Genomic DNA, 27,075 nt, shown 5'->3' with positions numbered 1-27,075 from the left:
CGACATATGAAGGTAGTTAGACATAATCTTTTTGCCATACCAACATCCATACAACAAAGCATTAATTGCTACAATTTATATCATTTATCCCATCAATCCATCAATAGATATTTTCAATAACTTTCAATAACTTCAAATAACATCACCACATCTCTATTTATGCAATTTAAGCAAATATATAAGAAAATTTCATGAAAGAGGGATGTAACAGAAAATAAGATTGCAAAAGTAGTGATTGAATAAGGTACTAAGGAGAAAAAAACTAATTACAAGCTTATGTTTAAAGATGTGGATCTAGACTTGATTGTGCCTCCTCTTGGCACATATGATTGTGACAAAGTTGGATATAGCAACAATTTTATGAGCTACTCAGACTAATTCGTAGATCAATAGCTTGGGGAAGCATGGTTACTAGATGTATAAACTAGTACCTTACCTTGATATGTTTTGCTAGGTGATCTTTCTTGATACTATCTAGAGTTGTTGCTCTTCATAATGTACCTCTATGTTTTGGTTAACTATAAATGATATAAAAAAATGAATTAAACATAACAAATTAAAAAAAAAAATAAATATTTTTTCACAACTTTTTTGAAAAATTGAAGACTAATTAAAAAAGGAAAAGACAAACTTTAAAAAACAAATTAAATAAAAACAAGTGAATAGATAAGGAAGGCCCAATGCTTCATCTTGTGAGCATCACCTAGATGCAATGAATACTAAATCCTTAAAACAATATCAATTGTAAAAAATATCTACTCAAAACCCAAATAATCAAATATTTAGAAAACTAAAAATTAGTAGGTATCAAAATCATCAACAAAGGCGCACAGCTACTAAATCCTCTTCGTGAGGCCTGAGAGAGTGGCTCGCTTCAAAGCTGATCGACCAATTTAAATAATAATTTTTTTCTTCCCGCGACGGTTCCTTCTCCATCAGATTACGTGGTTGCCACTTATTCTATAAGCATATACACATTGTGTATAATTATCCGAAAGTCACCCATCACGGTTCCTTTTTTAACATTTTCAGGTCGATCACCACACAATAATCTGGAAAAGCGAATACTTTCATACGCAGTGCAAATCCATAACAACCTTAAAAAAATAAGCAAAAGAAAACAAAGACTTTCAAAAGAATCCAAATACTGAGAGGTCTTGTTTTTTTCTCGTTTTTATGTGCTTGAAATCATTGTGGGAGGAGCGGTGAACAAGTTATTGTTGTAGATTTTGAAGCTTTAATCATGGTGACTGCCATTACATCGGCCAGCGGGCTGCTGGCAATGCTCAACGAACAACACCCTGCGCTAAAGCTTCATGCACTCACAAATCTCGACAGATTCGTGGACACCTTTTGGCCGGAGATTTCAACCAGCGTTTCTACAATGTACGTTCTTAATTTTTTTTGTTCCGTCTTTTGGTTCGATTTTATGCAGTTAGATACGTTGTTTTAGGGTTTTTTATTTTTATAATGCTGTAGTTTGGTTTTTAGGGTTTTGTTAAGGGTACAATTGAGTGCGATTTTTTGTCAAGCTTCCACAGTTCGTATTAATCAGAAATAGACCTTCATGAAGCGAATTGAGGAGAATAAACTTGTATGATTTTTAGGGTTTTAATACAAGTGCAATTACAATTTTATTCTTTTACTTAGAGATCCTACGTACGAAACAAATTTTGGAGAAAGAATTTAGCTTCGTTTTTAGGGTTTCAGTACTATCAGACTTTGAGTACTATATATGGATGATTGTGTCTCAATTGAGGTCAGTACGTTTTTGAGTTTTCACAAGACTTTCTTTTTATGTTTTTTCCATTTGTGCCATCAAACTCTTTTTACGGTTTTTGAACCGTTAATGCTCGAGTGTTGTCACTTTTTAGGAAATGAATCCTCTTGGGGAAAATGTGATATAAAGTAAATTGACCTGTGGCCAAACTGTTTAGATAAAGTACACATTTGGTGTCACGGATGTTCTTTTTCCTATAGTTTTTCCAGATGCCTTTTTCTGAACGTTATGAACAATAAAAGATTGAAGTGGTTGATAGTAGATATTTAATGTTTTGAATTCTCTGGTTTGAACTGGAGTTGGTATATTCTGAGGCTTGACAGGGCTTGTGTTTTGCGTTAGGGTTTTTCAGCACTTACAAATGTTACTTTTTTGGACTTTAGCTTTTGTGATAAATCAGGCTAGACTAAGCAGATAAGAGTAAATAAACGTGCGTGTGCCTGACCGAAGACTTGATTTGGTCTTTTTTTGTGGATTTATATTTGCTAGTAAAATGTTTTGAGGTTTGTGAATAGTGGATAGTAATTGCTCACTTGTAGACAGAGATTCAAAGTTTCCGAGAGGCCATACATCAGTGTAGTTTTCTGTGGTATTGTGGTGACGTAGCAGTTATTTGAGGACTAGATATAAGCACAACCCGACTGATTATTAGTTTATAGACCTCTCTTCTGTTTCACTAACAAATAAAGGCTTCTTTAGCACGCACTTTTGACAATCAGGGAATTTCACCCTTTTTTGAATGGGTGTGGTGTTGTGACAGAGATGATTCATTCTTTTGTGGTATAATTTTTTGGTTGTAGTGTTCTATGATTCATGCTTAGAAAATGTTAATTTTCAAGGTTGCATGGGTACCCGCACCCAGCCCCTGGGTACTCGTACCGGAGACTCGGATGTGTATTCCCCACCGGAAACTTGGTTGGGAACGTCTCCATAGAGAGGAGACTTCCCGCTAATGTATCCGCCCGTCTCCCACCGTCTCCAAGCCAAACAAAAAAAAAGGAAACCTTAAAATGTTAAAAAAAAAAAAAGGCAACAAAATAATCAAAATGTAGTACAAACGGAAAAAAAACAATGCTCAGAACAAATGCAGGTCACAAGGATTTCTTAAAACGTTTCAACAGCCATTACTATATTATTATATTATATCTAATGTTCAATGTCATTATATTTTCAGAATTTCTATAAATTATTAAATTATATTTAAAAGAAATTGGCGTCTCCAAGTACCCATGTCTCCTATTTTGAAAAGATAACAGTAGCAGTACTAGCACCAGTCTCCAAAGTCTCCAAGTACCCCCGTACCCATGCAACTTTGTTAATTTTGTGATATGGCATTAAACCCGTTGGCAGAGATGAAATTTTAATGCGTGCTTCCCATATATTTTTTGTGCATTGTAAATAAATTATATTGATGTTTCCACAAACAACTGAAGTACGTAACTGAAATGCATAAGGACAGCTGGTTACAGTAGGAAGTGAGAGCTAAGAACCGAAGTGTATCGGTTAAAAGATAGAAGTGCAAAAGGAATATATTTGGACTAGGGGTTGAGTGCAAAATGTAAAGACGTAAAAATTTAAGAAAAGAGACTGTTGTATTCGTTTTTGTACAAAGTTAAAGAAAAAGAAAGGCCTGCTGTGAGAAAATAATGCTAACAGAATCCATGAATGGAGGTAAAAGGTGAGCTTGCTTTTCCGAGAATGCAAAGTTGAAGGGCTGGCCCCATCATCAACTACCATAACAGGTGTATAGAAGAATGCAGAGTAGTGTAAGGAATGTGTGTGGCCAAGTGCAGATAATATACTGCTCTTGCTAATGGAATCCATGGCTAGGGGCAAAACGTAGGGCTGGCACCCCATATACACACTTCATATGAGAATGCAGAGTAGGACTGGTACCATCACAACCACTATACAGGAGTTGTACAGAATGCCAAATAATGGAAGGACTGTTCATGAACAAGTGCAGATAATATACTTCTCATGAATTGAGCATAAGTTGGCACCAGTATTTTAACGTTAATTTATGTACGTTAAGCTTTCATGCTATCTTATGGATTGGACATGTGACCTCTTGATTTGTCAGATTTCAATGATAGAAAAATAGAATTTCAGATTTTGGTCTCAAATTTTCAGATTTTTTGAAATAGCTGTTTTTCAGTTTTTACCAGTTCCAGATCTGGTTCATATAGTGATATTGCAGCTTTGTTGATTATGATAACAATATCAGGGATGCTTTCTTAGCCATGTGGGAGGAGCCTAATCAAGTGAAGGTTATTTACAAAGAAGTAAAGAATTTACTAGCCCTCAATGATCATAGATGAGAATTTGAGAAATTTATAATAAAGCATCTTGCTCAAAAACCTTATTTTTTTCCTGAAATACGTTCATGTCTATGAAAAAAGTCTATAGAGGTTGCTCCTTTTTTTTTTGATTATAATATTGGGGTTCTATTATGGGGCTTTCATTCCAACTCAATACCAGCATAACAACTAGACAACAAACAAAACACTTGTGTAAACTATTGTATGGGTACAGGCACAAAAGAGGGGGAGAGAAAGCACCATACATACCCTATAAAATATACGTTACTAAAACTATATAAACATGCATAAATAGCCATACCAGGTGTAGCAAGGAACATAAGCAAAAACCAAACATAAAAGAGAACCCTTTTTTACAGCCATGTCATGAACACATCCACTCCACCTTATAGCTTCTCCATCTGGACACATCTGCACCAAATAGAATTGATCTCCATCGATCATAAGCCCTATTTGGGTCTCTCCATTACCAGACGCAGGAACTATCTTGACTATAGCTAGCCTCGCCATTGTAGAATCCTAAACCATCTATGTGGATGTCTATTATGAGTTTGGCATGCCTCATAGGCTGAGATAAATAATGGTTCCCAAAACTTGGCAAAGTGTAATAGTTGACATCTTTTAGAACACCTTTGTCATGAGACACAACCATATGCTTAATAACCATTTGCAAATCTAGATACAAATCCCTTAAAATGCCCACATCCTAGTTCAAAACCTGAAATTTCTCCCGAGTAGCGAAGCATGAAGAAACCTTTTGTTTACCCTTGCCTTGCAAATCGATACCCATAAGCTCCTATTCACAGCCTCCTTGAAATTTAAAAACTTACTAACACTTTACCTCACCTTTGCATTAACAATCATAGTCCCCAATTGTTTTTCAAAATCTGCTATTGTGGAAGCGCGGGAATTAACAACACTCGTATAAGCAATACCATCCAGACCAAGAAGAACTTTAGCCAGCCTCAGCAGGACATTAGTGCAATGGAATATTTTGTTCAAACAATTATCAGTAATACCCCCTTAATGAAGGGACCATGTGTAGTACACACACTACCATCCACCATGATCAAACACCCTAAAAACAACCAAACAAATCTTGCCAAGTTGAGCCTGGGTTGCAAGCAAGCAAAGCCAATGCAACATGCCATAATAACAAACTAATGAGGGACTACAGTCTTAATATCACGGAAACACACCATATTATTCATTGATTGCACAAAATTATAACTACCAAATTACTAATTCCATCGATCCTTGCCCCTGCAACATTGCATTTCCTTGATCATAGCTATTGTGTGAATAGATGTTAAATGCATACACATTGCCCGTGAGAATTTGATCAATCAATACCTACTACTCTTTGATGGACGTTTCTTTAAATAATGTTTGAAAGCCCTTCCCAATCAAAGATGTCTTTATGTTTTAACGTGGATAAGTTAGAAAGAGATAAACCATGGTTGGCTAACAGATATTTTGCCCTATTTTGCTCACAATAACAATGCTACATGAGCACTGAATCAAAATTTCTTAGCTATATTAAATTTTCTTCTATCAAAGCATGAAGCTGCCAATTGGGGCAATATTCTTCTTTTAGAGCATTAATCACTATTTGGGAAAGGAGCATTTCCCACACTGATTTAATCCCTAGATAATTAGATCACCTAGCAAAAAAATCCAAGACACATCTCCAATTACATAATCTGCTCTTGCTGATCCTCGGTTACCAAGCAAAGCATTGTCAAGATTGAGCTTAACACCCTTATTTGGTACTTTGCAGCTATCTTGTTGTCTTCCAACATTTAAATGAGCAACTAACCTTGAATGGGCATATAAAAAAATAAGAATTTACTATTAATATATGGGTGCCAACTCAGGCTCAGTCCTAGAGTAGTAAGGGAGCTACACTCAACCTCCAGCAATCCTCTAAAATCCTGCTTAAATGTTTCTTCCAGACAGAATACGCTTTCACTTGAAGGATAGGGATTTTATAATCCATCCGGGCTTAATGGTCTTAGCATAACAAACTTAAAATTCCTTTTGTCATTGTAGCATCAATTCTTGTAACTGACATATTTTCATAATGATGTTTGCATAATTTATGAGTAGTAATAGCATAACTAATGAGAAGTTGAGATAATAACTAGTGGCTGAGCTAGAACACAGTGTATACTTACATACTCCTGCATAACTGATGTATTTCTAGTTACCTGGAGACAGGGTACACGTAACAGTATGGAGGAAAAGGATGCCTTTCAAATCAGGATACACAAGTAAATGAATAAAAAGTATAAAGTACAGTATATATAAGTATGATCACCACAAATTGTGCATGGGCACAGGTATGTGGTCCTCATTCATTTACTGAGGTTTCCTAATAACCATGAAATTTAATGTTTAGCTGATGTAGTTATAAATAATGATACCAAACACAACAGTGCTTCCTTCAAGCTTCAAGATCATCATCCCTCTTTGAATCACTCTGAACATCCAGATATTAAAAAGCATTCAGATTATTTTAACAATTTATTTAACTTCTTCACTTGGTGAGAACTTGTCACCTGAGTCAAATGGTCAAAAAGACAATAATGAAGTAGATTCTTTAAAAAAGGTTTTTATAGAAATAGATCTTCAATCTTGAATAGATCTATGAGAGCTTCCAATACTCTTCATCTGTGTTCCTTGGGGCTTGGCCACATAGAAGACAACATTTTTCCCACTTTCACCTTGCAAGAAGATGAGTTTAATCATTAGCACATCCTTCAATATGGATCTTAAATTTTCATCTTATATATGTGCTGAAAATGGCACAATGTAGAAAGAGGTTCATGTGAATTTTATTGGATTGGCATCCTTGGAGCTTGTTTTCACAACCTTTTTCATCTTTCTTCCTATAATCTCTTTCCCAGTAGTTTTCCCCAAAACACTAGAAGAGGATGTTGAACATGGCAATTATGTAAGCCTACATCTCCATGGCCACACTCAAGTTAATAAAGACTACCTCATGTAGTTTGTGAAGGAAATGTCAAGGAATATGGCATATCAAGTGCTTGATAGGCTTGAAAATACATTTTTAAATTAATTCCTTTAACGTAATTGGATAGAGGGAATTTTTTTTGTATGTTACTAACATTTGTGCATGCATGTGTTTAAAACTTTTTCACTAAAGTTCAGTTTTTTATATCGTCAAATGGCTTCATACAAAACAACTAGGATTTATGAGTAAACAAAGGTTGTAGTTCTGTTGTGCGTGCAATTTGATAAAAATTGCATACTAGTGGTATCCAATGGACTTGAGTTGCCAATCCCACTACAAAACATGTGTGAGAACATGGGGAGTGACCTCTTGAGTCTTTTGGATGCCTCTCAATGCATTTCAGATCCTAATATGGATCTATCTAGTATAATTATACATCATTAATTTCAAGATTTGAGGCATTTTTTTATGCAGAAAATTGACTAACCAACATATTGCATTCAAACAGTTTTCATATGGTATAAGATCCTTCATACTCTTGTTTTTTGATTCTCTTATTGCTTTTTAGTACTTTCGGGTGTGGCTCAGAGATATTTAAAGGTCTCATTTATTCTAGTAGATATATATTGTAGATATGGTTTACATTGATAAATCTGATACTTTTCATCTTGAGTGCTAGCATTTTCCTTTTTATTATGGTAATTATCATTTGCTTTGAGAAACTGAGGTGCGTACTGCAATGCATACTTTTAAACTTCAAGCATTTGTTTCTTCCTTGTATTTCCTGAAAATGAATCTAGGTGAAGATCTGAAATGTCAGACAGAAGGTCACAAATGAAATTGATTACAGAAATCTTAGAGGGGCAAGATGTTTTTGAAATAAAATTTTCAATGGTGAAGTATTAGCAAATGGTGGTTGACTCCACATTATTATCCTTCATCCCTATATTTTCAATTCAGCTATTAGGTAGTTGATCCTCTTTTTACCTGTGGTTGGTGCTTTTTACGGTAGGCTGAGGAAGCTTGCACATCCGCAATCCCCTATGTTATCAGGTTCTTTGAAATCAGGTGCCTAATTGCAAAAATAAGCTTTGGATACCAGTTTGGCCTGGGGTTTGGAAGGATCCACAGGGTACCTGGAGTGCCTGGGCCAAACCCTGTGCTAATTGACTTCAAAATCAGGAAAATAAGAACCCTAAGTGCTGCCTTTGCATGAAAATCTGAATTTTCTGCAAATGTTAACCCTCTTGATGTCAGGTGTCTCTTGGAAACTGCTCAATAGAATTCAAATATGTTGAGATCCAGGAAAAATTGTCAGGGATACTTTTGATGAAGATTCAATAAAGGATTGTTTGTTGCTGGAAGCCACTGCTCTGTTGAATGTTAATGTCAAGCTAGTCTGCTGACCCGATGAAGATTACACCTCCAATAAAGAATTCTGATGCTGCATGAAAACTGCTTGTTGCTGGTTGCTGATGAAAATACAATTGCTGTAGACTGCAGGCATAGAAGTTAATGTCACTGCTCTGGTGCTACGAAATGAATGAAGGCTTACTTATGCATTAAACAATGCAAGTTCCAGCGTCCATCTTGTATATATTTCTGCACTTTTTAGCTTTCAATTGCTATTCAAAACTCGTTCCTCAACACCTATGGTCCCCTGATTCAACTTATATGATGAAGTTTGTATTAATGAAATAAATGTGGATGGATAGTTATATATTAATATTAATGAAATATTATGTTTATATGGATGGAGAATTATTATATAATATTACATTTGTATATGTAAATATATGGATAGTTAAATTATATATGCCAATTTTGTATTATATTTCAGTGTTTCTTTAATAAAAAAATATATTATATATTATGGATAGTACTTGAATGTGGGGAACAAACAATCTGCTGTATTGTGTACCCAAACTCTGAAATGTACCCTAACTGGCAACTTATGCAAGCCCATATACGGTGAATGGTAGCTTGGTTGGGTTGTGCTTCAAAGCAGGGCCTCACTGTAAGTGAAAAGACCTTTTCAACTGGTTTGAATACCGTTAGCAGACCCCTCTATTTGCAATTTTGTATTTTTATTCTTGAACTATGATCTCTTGAATACCTGGCGATTCACATGCATTCATACACCATGTTTTGATATGGTGCTGTGTAAATCTCCAATGGCAGTTGTGTGTATGCACTTTTTATCTTGATTTTATGTTGGTCTAAGATTATTCAATAGAATACCTATTAGATTTTTAGATTACAAAATATTTTTCAAAATATATTCTGGATAGCTTTGCTTAAGTGCTTCTTAGATGCTCATAGTCTAATACTTATACCTGGTAGGATTACTTATGGAATTTGTTTTCTTTTTTACTTTGAAGTTCTTCAGAATTTGCAAAGGTTATTGGGATATCTTCCACTTTGGTTATGTGAACTGCCGAATTTACTTTTTACCATGCATTTGGTGATTGTGTAGCAATGATCTTTTACGTCTAAAAATAACTGTTTCCATTTTTTACAGGTTAATAAGATGGATATAAAATTATTATTTTAGTATAAAAAAGTCCACTTATGTTTCTGCCATAACGTGTCTTGTGACTTGTCAGAACTCATGATGCACTGTATATTGGTTTTTATACTTTGCATCATTTTGTGTGGTTGACTGTGTCATCTAAAAGTTGATATACTCTTTCAGAGAAAGCTTATATGAAGATGAAGATTTTGGTGAACGACAACTGGCTGCTTTGGTTGCATCAAAGGTTGATATTTGGAATTGTCTTTGCTGATCAGTATTTTCATTGATGCATATCTTTCCTGGTTCCTCTCTTATATCATGTTCCTATTTTTTTGCTTCTGTTGGACTATTGCAGGTTTTCTATTACCTGGGTGAGCTAAATGATTCATTATCATATGCCTTAGGTGCTCGATCCTTGTTTAATGTGTCAGAGGATTCTGATTATGTGCATGCCTTACTTGGTAAGCACTGGCTGGTTTATTGCCCATTGAAGCTTTTGTTATTAAAATAATATAATACTAAGCATTATGTTATTTGATTATTTTCTCGTAATTTTTGTTTTCTTATCTTGAAGCGAAGAAGAGATTCAGTTCACTACCAGATGTACCTGTGTTTGATATTTAATGGTTTGTTTTTCAAATTGACATTTCAGCTAAAGCCATAGATGAATATGCTACTCTTCGTACAAAAGCAACAGAAAGTAAAGAGTCAGTGGAGATAGACCCTAGACTAGAGTCAATAGTAGAAAGAATGCTCAACAAGTATGTACTGTAAAGTAAAATTGTAGACACTCATTTATTTCTCTTTTAAGTTGTCTGCAAGCGTTTAGAGCATGAAACCATTGATTGCCTTAAAATAAAATCATTGCAGATGCATTCTTGAGGGCAAGTTCCAGCAGGCACTGGGAATTTCCTTGGAGTGCCAAAGGCTTGATAGGTTAGAAGAGGCAATCCTAAAGAGTGATAATGTTGCTGGAATGCTATTGTACTGCATTAATGTTTCTCAAACATTTGTTAGTAGAAGGGAGTATCGATGTGAGGTAAGAATGTCTTAACCATTTAGTGAATGTATTATTGTTGTAGTGGGATCTCATTAGTCATTTGAATTGGAATCAAAAAATAATTAGTATACAATTTCTATAAATCCGGTTAACGGAGCCAAATGCTTTTGAATAAGGTAGGGAAGAGTCAAGATTATTGAAAGAAAAGCCTAGAGCAGGGTACAAAGTTTTATACTCTGTTTCTGTGTAGTATTCTCTGGTGTGTACAGTAAAAAGGAGGATGTAGATATGCAATAAATGCAAACCAGATTTTAAGAAATTGTACACACACCATTATACATAAGATCAGATATTCTTTCAATGGCTCATACACTGTCTTCATACGTTCCTCATGATTCATGCTATCTTATGATCTTCCTCATTGTTCTCCTTGTATCAATTTTCTATATATTATGCTCTTATATACCTTATGATTCATTCTTCATGCTTAATCCATATATATATCATACATATTGCATGCTTCCTTATTCTCATTCATATAATTGATGCTCTTATCTCCCACATCCCTTCCTCATACAGCTTCTTTTTGTCTCTTCATAGCACCTTTCCATCACATTTTTCCATGATTACTCTGTATTATCTTCTTCCCACAACTAAACCTCTTCCTTTATGATATTAATATCTTGTATGGCTTATTTATTAATATTAGGATGTATTTAAGGCTATTCAAGTGCTATATAGATCATGTGTGGGTCCAGAAATGACCCTAATGACATGTGTGCTTCTTCACAACCTCCTGTATTTAAACAATAAAAACCACAATAAACTATTTTCCTGGATCAATGCTGTCATAATGCTCTGATATTACTTATGGGGATGCAATGGTCTCCTAGGTCATTTCGTATGTAATTTTAAAGACAAATGGTTTTGTTTATTAAGGGGGATTTCCTGCTAGTCAATGATATTTTAAAGGCATCAATAATTTTAAAGGTGTCTAAGATGGCCAAGTCAGAACATATTTTTTCTACCATTCTATCACTCGAGAGGAATTTATATGCAGTAGACATTCTTGTCTACATTAAGATGTTGGAGGATGAAATCTCTCTCAAGGTTTGCATTTAATGAAAGTTTGGATCTGTCCGCATTAAAAGTGGAGGGTTGATAAGTAGTTGAGGGAGGGCATCTATATATATACAATCCATAAGGCAAAACCTTACATAGATCACACAGATGCAGGAATTATTCCTTGAAAAAATTAAAGATTGATTATGATCACTTTGGAGACCTCAAGTAAGCTCTTAAATGTCAAACAAAAATGGTTACCACGTAAAAGGAATCAAGCTTAAAAATACAGTACCAATATGTCAAAATTGATGATAGATAATCTAGGATTTAAATATTTGGTCTGTTGGGGCTTTTAGTATAAAAATGCAATACACTGGTCTTTCTTTTTGATTGAAGGCTAGGATCCCTGAATTAGTTATTTGGATGCTATGGCCATATTAATCATGATGGCTAAATTATTTTTGGCTTGACTAGACTATATGGCTTTGCTGACAGTTACTTTAGTGATAACTTGATGCAGACAAGGTTTAGGTAACCCAATGAAGGGCACCTTATCATTGCAGCCACACACATAAAACAACTAACAACAGATTATGGAACAACATAACTCGAAAGCACAATCTTAATTGATTAAAATTAAGATAAGATCTTGCCTTCTTGTTGGACATTCTCTTAAGAGGAGAATTACAATCTTCTATGATTTTCTCTGTCGATTACCACGAACAGGCTCTTTGACATCGAGCCAATAAGACAAAACATTTTTGTCTTATTCCTATAATTCTCTTCTACTTATTCCTCTATCTCACATCTCTTGTCCAAGGAGGAAAATATTCTACAATTTTACTCTCCTTAATGTGTTCATTGTAGCCCTCCCATATATATATTAATTCAGACTTTGAAAGATGTCTAGAAAGCCACCTTAGAAAATGAAATGCCTTTGCACATGAGACTATTATAGCTATAATGAGGTTTGGCTAAGAATAGGCATACCAAAGGAATCTATTAGAGTTTCTAAGGCATAAATCAATAGGAAAAAGTAGTAGTTGATGAAAATGGGGTGTTTGTTAGTAGCTGTCAGCCATAAAATAATCAAATAGTTATAATTGTCAAGAAAGAGGTTGTGCTAGATTCGGGGAATATTCTCATTGTAGCACTAGCTAGAAATAGGCATGGACAATTGTTGGTTAGAAGCTACGTTACTGGTTTGCAGCAGGGAAGACTTGGGTCTTGGTCTGGTTCAAACCGGGTTCACCATACTGATCTGGTCTGTTGTGGGTCTAGGCATGGTCTCGCCAAATGACTCTGGGCTTGGTCTTGCCGAACTTGGGTAGACCCGAGATGAATTTTCACTTAGAAAGTTGTGGCCGGCTGAACCTAGGGCAAATTTGGACTTTTGTAAAAACTTTTAAAAGCATTTTTTGCAAAAAGTGGAAAACGACCCTCCAGCCCTAAATTTGCCCATACAAAATAACAAAAAGGTAAAACCTAATTCAATTATGCTATTGTGAATGAAAAACTAAACCATTTTACCCCATTGTTGAACATATTTTTTTGCTTGCCATTGCACAAAGAGAGTTGAAGGTTGATCATTGAATGCTCCAAGCTGATTGTTGTGCTACTCGTACACGTTTGCAAGTGTTGATTTGTTCTCAAAGAGTTTATAGAGGAAGATTTCTTCAAAAGAGGTTGTTTTTTTGTTGTTTTTTAATTTATCCTTACATTTTTTTTTGCAAATGAACTCTCTAGCTTTGTTTGTGCATATACATGTTGTTTATAAAATTTGTTTTGTTAGGTATTAAAATGGAAACTGCTTCTAGCTTGGGGGTGTGAACCCCGCTTCAAATCAGACCCAAACTCTCCCTTTTGGAAATATGTGGAAATGGTATAACTTCTAGGTGGAGGACGTTACAGGTGGATATGTTGTCACTGCAAAGCACAATATAACAGCTCATATAGTTGAGTGAAAGCACACTTGTGCTTTATCCCTCAAAATATCAAATTTTGTCTTGGCCAGCCAAAAGGTAACAGCCTTCTTTCAAAGGAACACGTATTGGCATATATAGAATAGCAAGCAAAAGCATATCAAGCAGCAAGGAAACTAGCTACAAGTGTTCATCCTTTGCAAAAGACTAAGAAAGGATAGAAGGCTTCTCCATCACCTTCCATTCTTGAAGCTACAGAGGGACATCCATTTTTGTTTGTACTTGAAGAACAATCTATGACACATAAGAGATCAAAGGGACCGTTGGAAATGGCATTTCACAATGAGGGCAAAGAGATTGCCGATCAAGACATTGCTAGATGTGTCTATGCAAATGGATTGGCATTTAATGTTGTTCATTCACGTTATTAGCAAAAAATGGTGAGATCAATTAATGAGGCTCCAAGGGGGTACAAGGGCCCAATTTTTGGGAAGGTGCATACTACCTTATTGGACAGAGAGGTGAAACATGTGGTGAAGCCTTTCAGGAATTCATAGGTCGAAACAAGGGTGTCCATTATATTTGATGGATGGAAAGATGCAAGAATTGCCCATTGATCAATGTTCTTGTAGTGTCCTCGAAAGGGACAATGTTTTTGAAAGTAGTGGATTGTGAAGAACAGGTGAAGGATGATGCTTTTATTGCTGACATTCTTTGCCAAGCCATTGAGGAAGTGGGCCCATGAAATGTTGTGCAAGTTGTAGCCGACAATGCCAAAAATTGCAGGGTTGCTGGGTTATTGGTTGAGGGGCGTTATCCACACATTTTTTGGACAACTTGTGGTGTTCACTCCCAAAACCTAATCATGCAAAAATTTGGTAGCTATTAGCCTTTGCATTTGAAGGGGAGTATAAGGTTAGGTGGCTAGGAGTCAGGTAGATAGTCTTGCATCAGTGTGAAGTAAGTAAGTTTGCAAGGTCCAAATATCAAAAGTTCAATCATGAGTAAGGAAGAATTGCTAATTTGAAGGTCACTTCAAGTGCTCCTCTTAATGGAACGAACTTCAATTCATGAACACTCCTTGTGGTGAATTTCTTGCACTTCTCCCATAGAGCGAAATTCACTATAAGATCTTATCTTGAACAAGTCATCATATATTGGAGTCAAGAATGTAAGTGAAAGCGAGCAAGGGAGAGTTTAATCTTGATTTGAAATCCACCTCATAAGCACAACCTCCCGAAGGACTTCACCTTCAAGGTAGGAAGAGCGAACTTCACCTTCATGAATTTAAGGAGATGAGCGAACTTCACAAGCTGGAAAGGATGGGCGAACTTCACAATTTGAGGAAAATGAGCAAATTTCACCTTGAACAACAAAAAAGTGAACTCCATAAGCTAAGGAAATAATGGTTTCAAGAGCAAGATCGAAAGGCCAAGTTCATATTGGAAGTAGAGAGACGACTTGCTGCCTTGGAGCGAACTTCATGACTTGCTGCCTTGGAGTGAATTTCATGACTTCATGTTTTGGAGCGAAATTCACGACTTCACCTTTTGGAGCGAACTTTATGTTTGGAAAAAAGCTTAGCAAGCAATGTGATAGAAATAAGACATCGTGTGCACACCTCTTGGAGCGAAAATTTCCAACTTCATGAGTTGCCTTCGTGGAGTGAAAGTTTCCAACTTCATGAGTTGCCTTCTTGGAGCGAAATTTTCATGAATAAGGAGGTTGGAGCGAATTACATCTTCAAGCCTTCATGAGTGAAGTTGGGAATAAAGGAATGAAGCAAATTTAAGAACATGAACTTCATGAGTTGAGCAAGTGGAGCGAAATTTCCTACTTCATGAGTTGAGCAAGTGGAGCGAAATTTCCTACTTCATGAGTTGAGCAATTGGACCAAAATTCCTACTTCATGACTTCACCTTTTTGAGCAAACTTTATACAAAATGCACTTCATGAGTTAGAGGTTGAGAGCGAAGTTCATGCAAGTATACTTCATGAATCAAAGAAAAGGAGCGAATTTCATATAATGATGAACTTCATGTTTGAAAGATCTAGAGTGAACTTCATTTTTTGAGGATATGGAGCGAATCTCATTCAAACAAACTTCAAGAGTTGAGAAAGACAAGCGAATGAACAAGGTAAAAGAAGTTTGGAGCGAACTTCAGGAGTTGAGGATTTGGAGCGAATTTCTACAAAGGTGAACTTCATGACTTAGAAGATTGGAGTGAATTTCATGAGTTGAGAAAGACAAGAGAACTCAACATGCAAGATTGAACTTCATGTTCTAAGCTGCAAAAGTGAATTTAAAGAATGAAAGTAAATTCAAAGGCAAGCCGAGGGCAACTTAATGAACATGGAATAAACTTCAAGAACTCCTCTCCAAAGAGCGCTAAAACAACTTCAAGTGTCGCTTCATGAGGGCGAATTCTCTTTATATGCTCTTATTAAACCTATATATCAAGTGTATTTGATACTTGCTTGTTTGTTTAGCAGGAGATGAAGCAAGATACAAGGAGAACCTCTTCAAGAAGCTTCATCAGCAAATACAAGAACATCAAGGAGGAGAAGATCTCAAAGTGTTTAAAGCCTCTCACCACCTCAATTGCATGAAGAAGACTCAAAATGTTACTAGGTTGAAAGACTTCAAATTCAATAGCTGTAAGCAATAGAGCGAGATATCTTCAAGGTTCTCATTCTATCACATTGACATGGAAATATCGCAGGAGTGCAAAGGAGAAATCAGCCAACTACCTCAAGGCACTAGAGCATAAAGGAAGGGTAACCTACATGATGGAAGGATGTTTTGCAATCTTGAATTCCCTTCGGGAATCCAAGTATGAAGTCAGTACGATGAAGAGCTACATTCAACCAGTTGCATCATTCATCAAGTATGTCGAAAACGAAGGAGGATCAACCAAAGTCATCACATGACCTACATCGAGCACGATTAAAGAAGCAGATAGTTTCAAAAGAGTTAATCAAAGTTTTCTTCTCATCATCATCATCACATTGAGCAACTGAATAATGTTTAGTATCAAGAGATATCTCTCAACATCCCTTCATGATGATGAATCAAATCAAGTCATCCCTTCATGATGATGAATCAAATCAAGTCCACGAAGTGCAAGGTAAAGGTGGAATCCTAGTCATCCTCCCAATCACTACCTCCACCAATCAAAGAGGTCCACATCAACACGTCCAAGTATAATGAATCAATCTCATATATGAAGGCACAATCTCCAATGTAACTACCCTCAATATTTATTGGTGCACACTCTCTTAATGTAATTCTCTCATTGGCTAAGAAGAGTTTGTTGTAACAAACCCTAATTAGGGTTTCATTGTAAAATCTTGGCCATTGATGGAGATCCAATCCTGCCCATTCATTGTAAATGATTGTAAATGAGCTCTCTATGAAAGGCTCAAACTCTTCATTTGTAAAGGTTAATAGTTGGTTAATAGTTAATAGTGAGTAAAATAGTGAATAGCTAATAGTTAGTAGTTAGCAGTAGAAGAAGAATAGAATAGATAGAATATAAGTTAGAGTAGGAGAAGGCAAGATCCCAAAGAAAAAATATTATGGAACAAAATGACCACTCCGTTGCATCTTCTTGCCTTTGCATTGAGTCCCAAATATTATAGTTCTCAACTCCTTATTACTATCCTAAAGAAAAAACATCCAAGAACTACACCAAATCAATGGTAGAGAGATGGAACCAAATGATCACTTTGTTGCATCTTCTATTGTAGTTCTTTGCTCCTTATTGTGGCAGTGGCACAAGAGTTGCTCCATATAGAGATCCTGAAGTTGCTCAAGGGTTTAAGGCAGCACTTCGTAGACTCTTTGGTAATCGTGAGATATGAGATGCAATGAGGGTTCAATTCATGAGTTTCGCAAGCACAAATGATTTGTGGTCTTGATGTTATTCAAGACAAGGATATGGTTGATGCTCATAGTTGGTGGCACTTCCATGGAGAATCATACTTGCACCTACAACCACTTGCCATCAAAATGTTAACGCAAGTAAGTTTTTATAAAGAAAATCTTCTATTTTTTAAGTTTTTTAATATTTTAATTTTATGTATAACTCGTAAGTCTCTAATTTTGTCTAGGTTGTTAGTTCATTTTCATTATTGGAGCATATGCTCTATCCATTCAATAAAGCACAACAGATTACACTCCAAAAAGACAAAGGACTTGGTGTTTGTGCATTCTAACTTGTGGCTCCTTTTACACAAAGAAAATGCCTACAAAGAAGGGGAGACAAAGAAGTAGGATATCGAGCCAGAGCATATTGAGTTGGATGCTTCAATTTCTCACCTTGCTGCACTTGGAGTTGATGATGACTTTGGGCCACTAGTGAGCATGAGAATGATTGTGTCAGTTTTAGTGCCAGGGCTAGTGCCACTATTTGTGTTTCCTATAATTTACCACAACATATGGATGAGGATGATGATATTTTTGATGATCCATATGATATTTGTTCAATGATGGCTGATTGTTGATACGACATTATTATTTTTGAACTAAAACTTTAATATATATCATGTTAGTAGAGTTTTGATTATTAATATGGTGGTGTATTTTGCTATGTTATTTGACTATTAGTATAGTTGTGTATTTTGAACTTAATTACTGCTGCAAATATGTATATAATTTATTTATTTATATATGTTTTTGTATGAACAAACCCAAAACAAACCCAACCCCTGAATTTTTTTTTGGTTGAACCTACAAACCAAACCCTTGAATCCGAACCCAACCCGAACCCGAACTGGTAATGTAGGTCAGAAGGAAACAAAATAAATTGTTACAAGTGGTGAAGGAAATGTTTGAAGTGCCTTAATTGCCCACAAATTTCCAGAATAATGAGTGCATGAGACATTGGCAAAATCTAGGATGAATTGGCATAGGGAAGGATAAACACCTATCAAGATGTGGGCTTAAGTAGAAATAAGAGTTGCAAATCAGCTTCCAAGGAAAAAACAATTTACAGTCTTGTCTGCACATTTGATAATGGCTAAATACCCAAAGGAGATAGGGTGTCATATATTGTGTGTCCTACTAGAAATATAATGAAGTTAGTGACTAAGGAAGAGAAATGCTAAAAGTGCCATGCAGCCCTAGCTAGGGGAAATAGTAGAGATAACAAATCAAACCACAATTTCTTCTTATGGGTCTCTTGAATGGAATATTCAATAGGTATTTAGCTCCATGCAAGCCCTAGCTAAAATAAAGGAGTTTCAAATAATAAGAAATGCGCTTGGGATCTCAGTCACATAATAACGTAGGCCTTACATATAAACTATTTTGAATAAATTGCAAGAACAATATGCAACATGGATATGTGGATCCTAGTTTAGAGCATGCTCCTACCCACCAAATATCTATTGAAACCAATGAAGTTTGAACCCGAGATGAACAACTAGATGCCAAGCAAGATGATGATCAACTGACTAAACATCATAGATTCATTGATCAAATTGCGTATGTAATAATAATTGCACTATTATCTGATGTCATCAAGATTGAGAAATGTCTTGAATTAAAGACATGAAAAGGCACACCAAGAAGGAATAACTTGAAAACTACACACCAAAATTAGATTGATAAATCAAAATCAAACTAGCATGTTTTTAGGTGATGATGCTCATTCATTAGATGTGTTGGCTAAGAAGTTTGTGAGCATACCTCACAAATTGGAGTTGAGTGGTAAAACCACCCTTTTGGAAAGCGCACAATCTGCCAGAAGTTCCATTATTGAATTAGGTACCTGTTGTGACATATTCACACATCGCCCCTTTGCAAATGGGGACCCTTACTTTTTGCTTTCTAGGGTTAGTTTTCTTGGCTTAGTCTTTTAGGTTGTTGGCTATTGATCTTTGCATTAGAATTGCCAAAGAGCTTATTTGAATAGGATGCTTTCATTAGGTTGAGATGAACCAGTGGGTGGCCCAGGTCATGGTCTCTTTGAAAGCCCTCTTTAGGTCTGACCTTGGTCTAGTTTTGGGGTTAAGTCTTGATTAGGATGATGAAGTAAAAATCAAGTGCAATCATGAAGGAGAGAATGGAGGGAGTTAAAGATTTCTTCACTTGGTTTGATGAAGTCCTTTTACTTCTAGGCTTTGATTGGCATGGAACCGACCTATTTGCCCTTAGAAAATGCCTAATGATCAAGTCTAGACTTGAAAGTTTGACAAGATGAAGAGAAATTTGAGCTAAAATGCTAAATTCGCTCCTGACCCTTCCAAAGGTATAGGAGCGAATTCCTCCTAAACTCCCTTTGCCCTCCTAATTTGGATGAAATCTCACTCTAGAATGATTAATTGGAAAGAAATTAGCTTGAATTCACCCTTGGAGATGCCTTGGACAAACTTGGACTTGGAAATTTGGAGAGAAAGTCTTGAATTTGAGCATTATTGCAAAATTTGCTCCTCACCCTTCCAAAGGGATAGGAGCGAATTCCTTAAAAATCCTCTTTTATGCCTAAGTTTAGACTATAAACCTTGCTCCATGGGGATTGGAAGAATGTTGATGACTTGAAAGTGAATTGAGACCTAATAGAATGCCTTTGAACCTTGAAAAGAGTAAGAATTTGAGCTTAAAGAAGAATTTTGCTCCTGGCCCTTCCAAAGGGTCTAGAGTGAATTCTCCTAAGAACCTCTCTTGGTCCTAACTTGGACTATAACGCTTGCTTCCAGGCCTTGATTGAATGAAGAATGATCGATCCATGCCCTTGGAATGAATTGCAACAATATTGGATGAGGAATTTGAGCCAAAACGCAAAATTTCGCTCTTGACCCTTCCAAAGGGTCCAGAGTGAAATTCTTCGAGGTCATGTACCTTCCTAAGGTACCCAAGTGAAATCCTTAGAAAGGCCTAATTTCACACCAAAAGCATTGAGTGGACATCGCTTTGAGGGCAAATAGACTTGATTGAGATGGAGGAAGGACCCAAAAGCTAAGTCTAAGAGCTAAGTTGAACGAAATGATGAGAGTTTGAGTGCAAATAGCTATTTCACTCCTGACCTTTCCAAAGGGTCTAGAGCGAATTCTCTTGAAACCTTCTTTTGCTCCCAATTTACATCAAGCCTAGCGTTGATTGAGGTTGATTGAACTTAGAGGCATCCTTAGACATGCATTTGAGTGAGTTGTGGTCACAAAGTGTGAAGAATTTGTGCAAAAATTTAAAATTCGCTCCTGACCCTTCCAAAGGGTCTAGAGCGAATTTTCTTGGAGGGTCCTGACCCTTTCAAAGGGTCCAGAGCGAAATTCCTAGGAGTTCTTGTGCCTTGCCTAAGCCCTTGAGCGAAACCTATTCTTAAGCATTTTTGAAGGCAAATGATTTGATCTTGATAAGGTAAGGGTGAGAGATGAAGTTCTATGAAGGAAGAATTGAGCAAAAGGAGCAAATTTGCTCCTGACCCTCTCAAAGGGTTCAGAGCGAAATTCTTAGAGGGACATGTACCTTCCAAAGGTACCCAAGCGAAATCTCTTCTACGTCTTCCTGGGGGTCAAAATAATGATATCTTTATATGAAAGAATTGGAATCTAATGCCAAAATGATGAAAAGAAAGGCAATAAGTGAATTTAGCTAGTAAAGAAGCTAATTCGCTCATGTACCTCTCAAAGGGTCCAGAGCGAATATCCTTGGGAGAGAGGGTTTAGCTAATGAAATTGTGTTGAAGGTCTTCTTAAAGGTGATTCTAGTGTTCAAACAATCCTAAGAGCTATGAATTTGAGAGTGCTTTCATTTGAAAGGTGAGAAAACTTGAAACAACTCCTAATTCGCTCTTGTACCTTCCAAAGGGTCCAGGGCGAAATTGATCCTAGTGCCTTATTGTTGATGGTTTGAAGTGAGAAATACTATGTTAGAATGAATATATCATGTGTACTTAACACCATTTTTGTTTGTTTTGCAGATTAACAAAATCAAGTTGGAGGAAGATCAGGCCAGGACAAGGGTGACTTCTTCAAACTACATCATCATCAAGGACACCTTAAGTGTAGAGAAGAAGACTAAAGTGTTAAAGACTTCAAGTGTTCAAGGAATTGCAAGCAATAGAGCAAGCTATCCTCAGGTCCTCATTCTACCACATTAAGAGATCACAAAATGTCAGAGGAAGGATCATACAAACATTTCAAGGCGATATGAGCTACCAGAGGAGTGACTTGACCATGACTTCCTATCACTATTATGCAAAATTAAGAAGAGGCCTCATCAAGCACAAAAAAGTCAACGAGAGGTACATCATTCATCAAGTACATCAAAGACAAAAGAGGATCAACCAAAGTCGGTGCAAGGGAACGTTGAAGAAGCAGATAGTTTCAGAAGAGTTAATCAAAGTTAGTTTCTCATTATCACCACATTGAATATCAAAAGAGATACGAAGTTCCTTGACCAAGCACAAACGCAAGACAAGGTGGCATCCCAGTCACTGTTCCTCTAGTCAGAAGGGTCCACATTAGCATGTCCAGATTCGGTGAACCATGCTTATACATGAAAGCACAAACTCCGATGTACCTACCCCTGTTTCCTATTGGTTCTCATGCGTTGAATGTAATTTTCTCATTGGCTAAGGAGAGTTTGTTGTAACAAACCCTAATCAGGGTTTTCATCTTGAAATCCTAGCCATTGATCTGAGCCATTGAAATGTAAAGAGCTCTCTATTTAAAGCTTTGGCTCTTCATTTGTAAAGGTTAATAGAGGTTAGAATAGCTAATAGTCAATAATGAATAGCCAGTAGAAAAGATATAGTGAATGGAATAGCAATTAGAGTAGAATAGGAGGAGAAGGCAAGAAATTGTTGCCTAAATTGTAAATAAACTCCATTTTCATTGAAGTTATGGTGAAGTGTGTCGTTTCTTTGCAATATGCATGGTTTCTTGTTGAATCTTCATTTTAGATGGTAAATGATTAGATTGAATGAAGTTACTAAATGCACTCGCGTGGAATTTGCCTAGTCCAAACCACTAGCCTCTTACTGATTGTAAGTGCGCCCTGTGTGGTCAATTGGCATTTATGAGCTTAACTTCAAATTGTTATGTCTATTGTTCATGCATTAACTTGAATGGTGATCAACGTATGATAATAATGATTTGAACATATTCGACTGAGCTGGTGTTAGATTGTTCTAGTTGATGGTGAGACCTAGCCTAGTAGGACTCCGCCTGGTCGTTCATCTACCTTCTTACATTCTAGGTCTTAGCTTAGACTCTCTAAACCCTACACCTTTTGCTATTTCTTTATTCTCCCTGGTGAGTAGATAGGACTTGAGTTCCAACAAATCAAGCTTTCAGGCAATCGAATGTAAGTCCCCTTGTGAATCCAGCAAAACCACATCACACCAACAGAGCTTATCCACACGTAGAGACCCTACATATAAGAACCTTGGAGTCTTCTTGAATGATCCTTAGGCAAATCTTCAGCATTCGAATAGCTTTGTTCAAGAGAGGATAAGATGCTTATGGTATTTTATTCGGCGTTCGCATGTGCATGAAAAACACATCAACACTACCTCAAAAGATCTTCTTACCCTCTTCTAACACTTGGTTAGGACAACTCCCATCTCCTTCAGCCAAATTATTTCAATATCCTTCACACCTCATGTGGAATTCTATTCACAATAGATTGACCTCATAATGTTTATTCTCCACCATCTTCTTCCTCTTTTTGTGAGATAAACCATCACAATCTATTTTATCAAAAATAATGTCCTTAGTTGTTTCTACAAATATACATTAGGTTCAACAACTCATACACATTAGCTTCTTCCATGCCACCAATGTGACATTCTTCATCATTCTCGATCACATTTACAACAACTTCTCCATGTTGCATAGCCTCCACCCTTTACAATCTCAAATGGATGCCCACTATGAAAGTAGTAGTCTACAAAAAATTGCGATTATACATGATTAATTGTGGAATGTGAAGATAGGCGATTATACCAAATTTAATAAATTAGCTTCCATTGCTTATGCAACAAGAGGTTCCCTGTGTAGCTGCTAAAAATGCCAACGATTATATTCCTTGAAAATAATTCTATTGTTTATTAATGTAATATAAGATGCATGCTTCAAAATATTATCCCTATTAATTCTTATTGAAGTACAACAATTGGATCTTTAATAAATTGGACAAAGAACTCACAATTTCTAGAAAAGCTTTGATACAATTTACCAATTTGAGGTTGCTTCTTACATCATAAATGGTTGCATGTATTTTCATCCCCAAGACACTTCTGTCATCTTTGCATCTAAATATCCAACTTCTATTTTAACAAAATCATATTCTTATTATCGAAGATCCAACTATTCCAATCTCTTTATGAAGTGGTTTAAACATAAAAACTGATTGTGATTATCAATGCATTAGAGAGTAGTCCTTGTGTAAGTTAATATTGTAGTTGTGACGTTTTCACACATCGCGCCATTGCAAATGGGGATCCCCACTTTTTGCTCGTGCGTTAGTTGTTTTTGAAAAAATAATTTTGCATACTTTATTCAATTAGAGAGCCTGTAATGTCCCTACTTTGAAATATAATTTAATAATAATAATAAAATTAAAATACAAGCGAACAAAAAAAAAATTTAAAATATAAAAGAATATAATGAAATATAGTTAATTAAATTTAATTAAGTTAATGAATGGGCAAAGGCATGAAATGATAAGTTGTGACTCCCTCAAATGTGAGATATAAAAGAGAGAAGAGAACTCATTTGAAGAGGGGAGAATTTGGAAATAAGAAGTGCATATCTGAATTAAATAAGTGCAGACCTGATTATGAAAGGTTATGTCCCTTTCAAAGGGCAGAAATAATGAAGAGTTTCACTCCTTCAAAAGGTGCTAATGGTGAAAGGGTGTGTCTCTTGCCAAAGGGCATGGATGATGAAGATGTGTGACCTTTCCCACACATTGAGAGATATAAAGGAAAAGAATCAAAACATCCAACAACATCACCATGGATTGGATCAGATCAGAACTGTTATTAAATTACAGTCAATAGCATCTTTGTGATTGGTGGTATGCATGGGGGTGTGTTGAATAGGTATGCTTAATATATGAAGCCTGATAATGTTGTTATGCAGAATTTAGTAGTAATATTAATATAGACTGCAATATGTATGACAGTCATACTTAATCTCATATATATTCATAATACATGAGAAGTTAGTATACTTATAGTTTGAATCAAGTTATTACTGTCAGTATTTAAGAAGATGGGAATGAGATGTTCCAAAGAGGGTAGTCTAAATCCAAGCTATAGGTTAAGTCCCAAGATAGGGTGGGGATCAGCGACCCATAAGCCTTGAGGGTATAGACCCAAGATAGGTAAGGGTTTGGATCTGTAAACTTTGAGGGAATCTATTGTATTTGGTCTCGAAGCACTTTGGTAACATACATAAACCCTTCTCCCTTAAAATTGAAGTAGTAGCAGGGTCTTGTTGATGTGTTTTTGAGGCACATGCGAACCTAGAATAAAATATCCAAAAGTATCTTATCCTCTCTTGAACAAAATCTCTCAAATGCTGAAGATTAGCTTAAGAATCACTTGAGAAGACTCAAGGTTCATGAATGTAGGGTCACTATGTGTGGATAAGCTCTGTTGGTTGATGTGATCATGCTGGAATCACAAGGGGACTTACATTCGAATGCCTGAATGCTTGATTTGCTGGAACTCGATCATCTGATTTTGCTATTGGTGATGCTGTTTGTCCTAAACTAGCTCGAGTTTGAAAAAATGGCAAAAGAAATGGGTTGAGAGAGTCTATTCTAAGACCTAGAATGTAAGAAGATAGGTGAATGATTCAATGGAATCCTATTGGGCGAGGTCTCACCATCAACTTGAACAATTTGATACAAGCTCAGTGCAATCATCTAAGGATGTTTCAAAGATGTTCAAATCGTTACCATCAACATTGATCACCATTCAAGTTGATGCATAAGCAATGGACGTATATTGATTCGAAGTTAAGCTCATATCACTCCAGTTGACCATGCAAGGCATGCTTACAATCAGCAAGAGGCTAGTGGTATGGACAAAAAGAATTCCACACAAATTCATTCAACAATTTCTTCCATTCAATCTAATCAACATGAAAATAAATTGAGAAGTAAAGACCATACGGGTTGTTGAAACAACAAATCAAATTCACCATAACTTCAATGAAATCAATTGTTCTTACAACAAGGTTTAGCAACAATCTTTGCCTTCTCGTAATCTAACTTCTATTCTAATTGCTATTCTATTCTCTCTATTCACTACTCTATTCCCTACTAGCCAACTATTAACCTTTACAAATGAAGAGTCTGAGCTTTATATAGAGAGCTCATTTACAATGAATGGCCAAGATTGAATCTCCATCAATGGCCAAGATTTTACAATGAAACCCTAATTAGGGTTTATTACAACAAACTCTTTTTAGCCAATGAGAAAATTACATTCAGAGAATGTGGACCAATAAATATCAAGGGTAGGTACATCGGAGTTTGTGCATCCATGGGTGAGTCTGGTACGTTGAATCAAGACTTGTTGAGGTAGACCTTCCCTGATTGGTGAATGGTGATTGAGACGATGACTAGGATGCCACCTTTAACTTGCACCTTTGTAGACTAGATAGATTCATCATCATGAAGAGATATCAAGGGATATCTCTTCATACTCAACATTATCTAGCTTGCTCAAAGTAGTGGTGATGTGAATTATTGATATAGCTAAGTCCTTCTTCCATGCTTGCCTTGGAGTGATTGTATGATCTCTCCTTTGCCATCTTATGATCTCTCATGTCAATATGATAGAATGAGAACCTTGAAGATATCCTGCTCTACTACTTGCAGCTGCTAAATATTTGAAGTTTTTCAACCTAGTAGCACTTTGAGCCTTCTTCATGCATTCGAGGTGTTCTTGATGTTGATGAAACTTCTTGAAGAGGTCTTCCTTGTATCTTGTCCTTGGTGTTGAAATTTTCTCCTTGAGATCCTTGTTCCGATCTTCTTTCAACTTGGCCCATTTGATATCTTTCCTTACCCCCTGCAAAACAAACAATTGGGCATCAAACACACATGATATATAACCTTATATAATCTCTTAAATTGACATAATCTCTGATTCTGATTTTATGCGATTTTTTCCAAATCTGATCAAAGAGAATTGATAAAAATCAATAAATTCATTGTGTGGAAGATAAGTTGAGTGCCCTAGGACAAATCTGGGCTGTCTTAAGGTGAATTCGCTGGTTGATAAGCTTGCTGGCTGAGCAAATTGGCTTCTCTTTGGTGCTCAAATGATGAATCTTGCCTGCTTCAAAAGATTAGACCTGCATCTCCAATGATGAAATTCGATCTTATGCTGATGGAATTTGCGGATGTTCTGCTGAAGTTTGCTGTTCAATTGGAGTAATTTGTTGGCCTGCTGACAAAATTTTCTTTTAGAGAGGAATTATGTTTTCAATTGATGCTAAAATGATCCTTTTGACTTCTCTTATATATGCG

The 27,075-nt window shown here is 36.1% G+C and overlaps 1 protein-coding gene across 1 annotated transcript in view; it reads left to right on the top strand.

Moving 5' to 3' along the window:
- Window positions 1-848: 848 nt before the first annotated feature.
- Window positions 849-27,075, top strand: part of LOC131041052 (26S proteasome non-ATPase regulatory subunit 1 homolog A) — a 62,448-nt gene continuing 36,221 nt past the window's right edge. The window contains exons 1-5 of the mRNA XM_057974025.2: window positions 849-1,386; window positions 9,774-9,837; window positions 9,949-10,054; window positions 10,246-10,354; window positions 10,464-10,632. Coding sequence (XP_057830008.2) covers window positions 1,244-1,386; window positions 9,774-9,837; window positions 9,949-10,054; window positions 10,246-10,354; window positions 10,464-10,632 — 591 coding nt within the window. The 5' untranslated portion in view covers window positions 849-1,243. The remainder of the gene's footprint in view (window positions 1,387-9,773; window positions 9,838-9,948; window positions 10,055-10,245; window positions 10,355-10,463; window positions 10,633-27,075) is intronic.

Source organism: Cryptomeria japonica, chromosome 11, assembly GCF_030272615.1.
Source record: "Cryptomeria japonica chromosome 11, Sugi_1.0, whole genome shotgun sequence".
Classification (NCBI taxonomy): Eukaryota; Viridiplantae; Streptophyta; class Pinopsida; order Cupressales; family Cupressaceae; genus Cryptomeria; species Cryptomeria japonica.
This window is presented reverse-complemented; position numbering and strand designations above follow the sequence as displayed.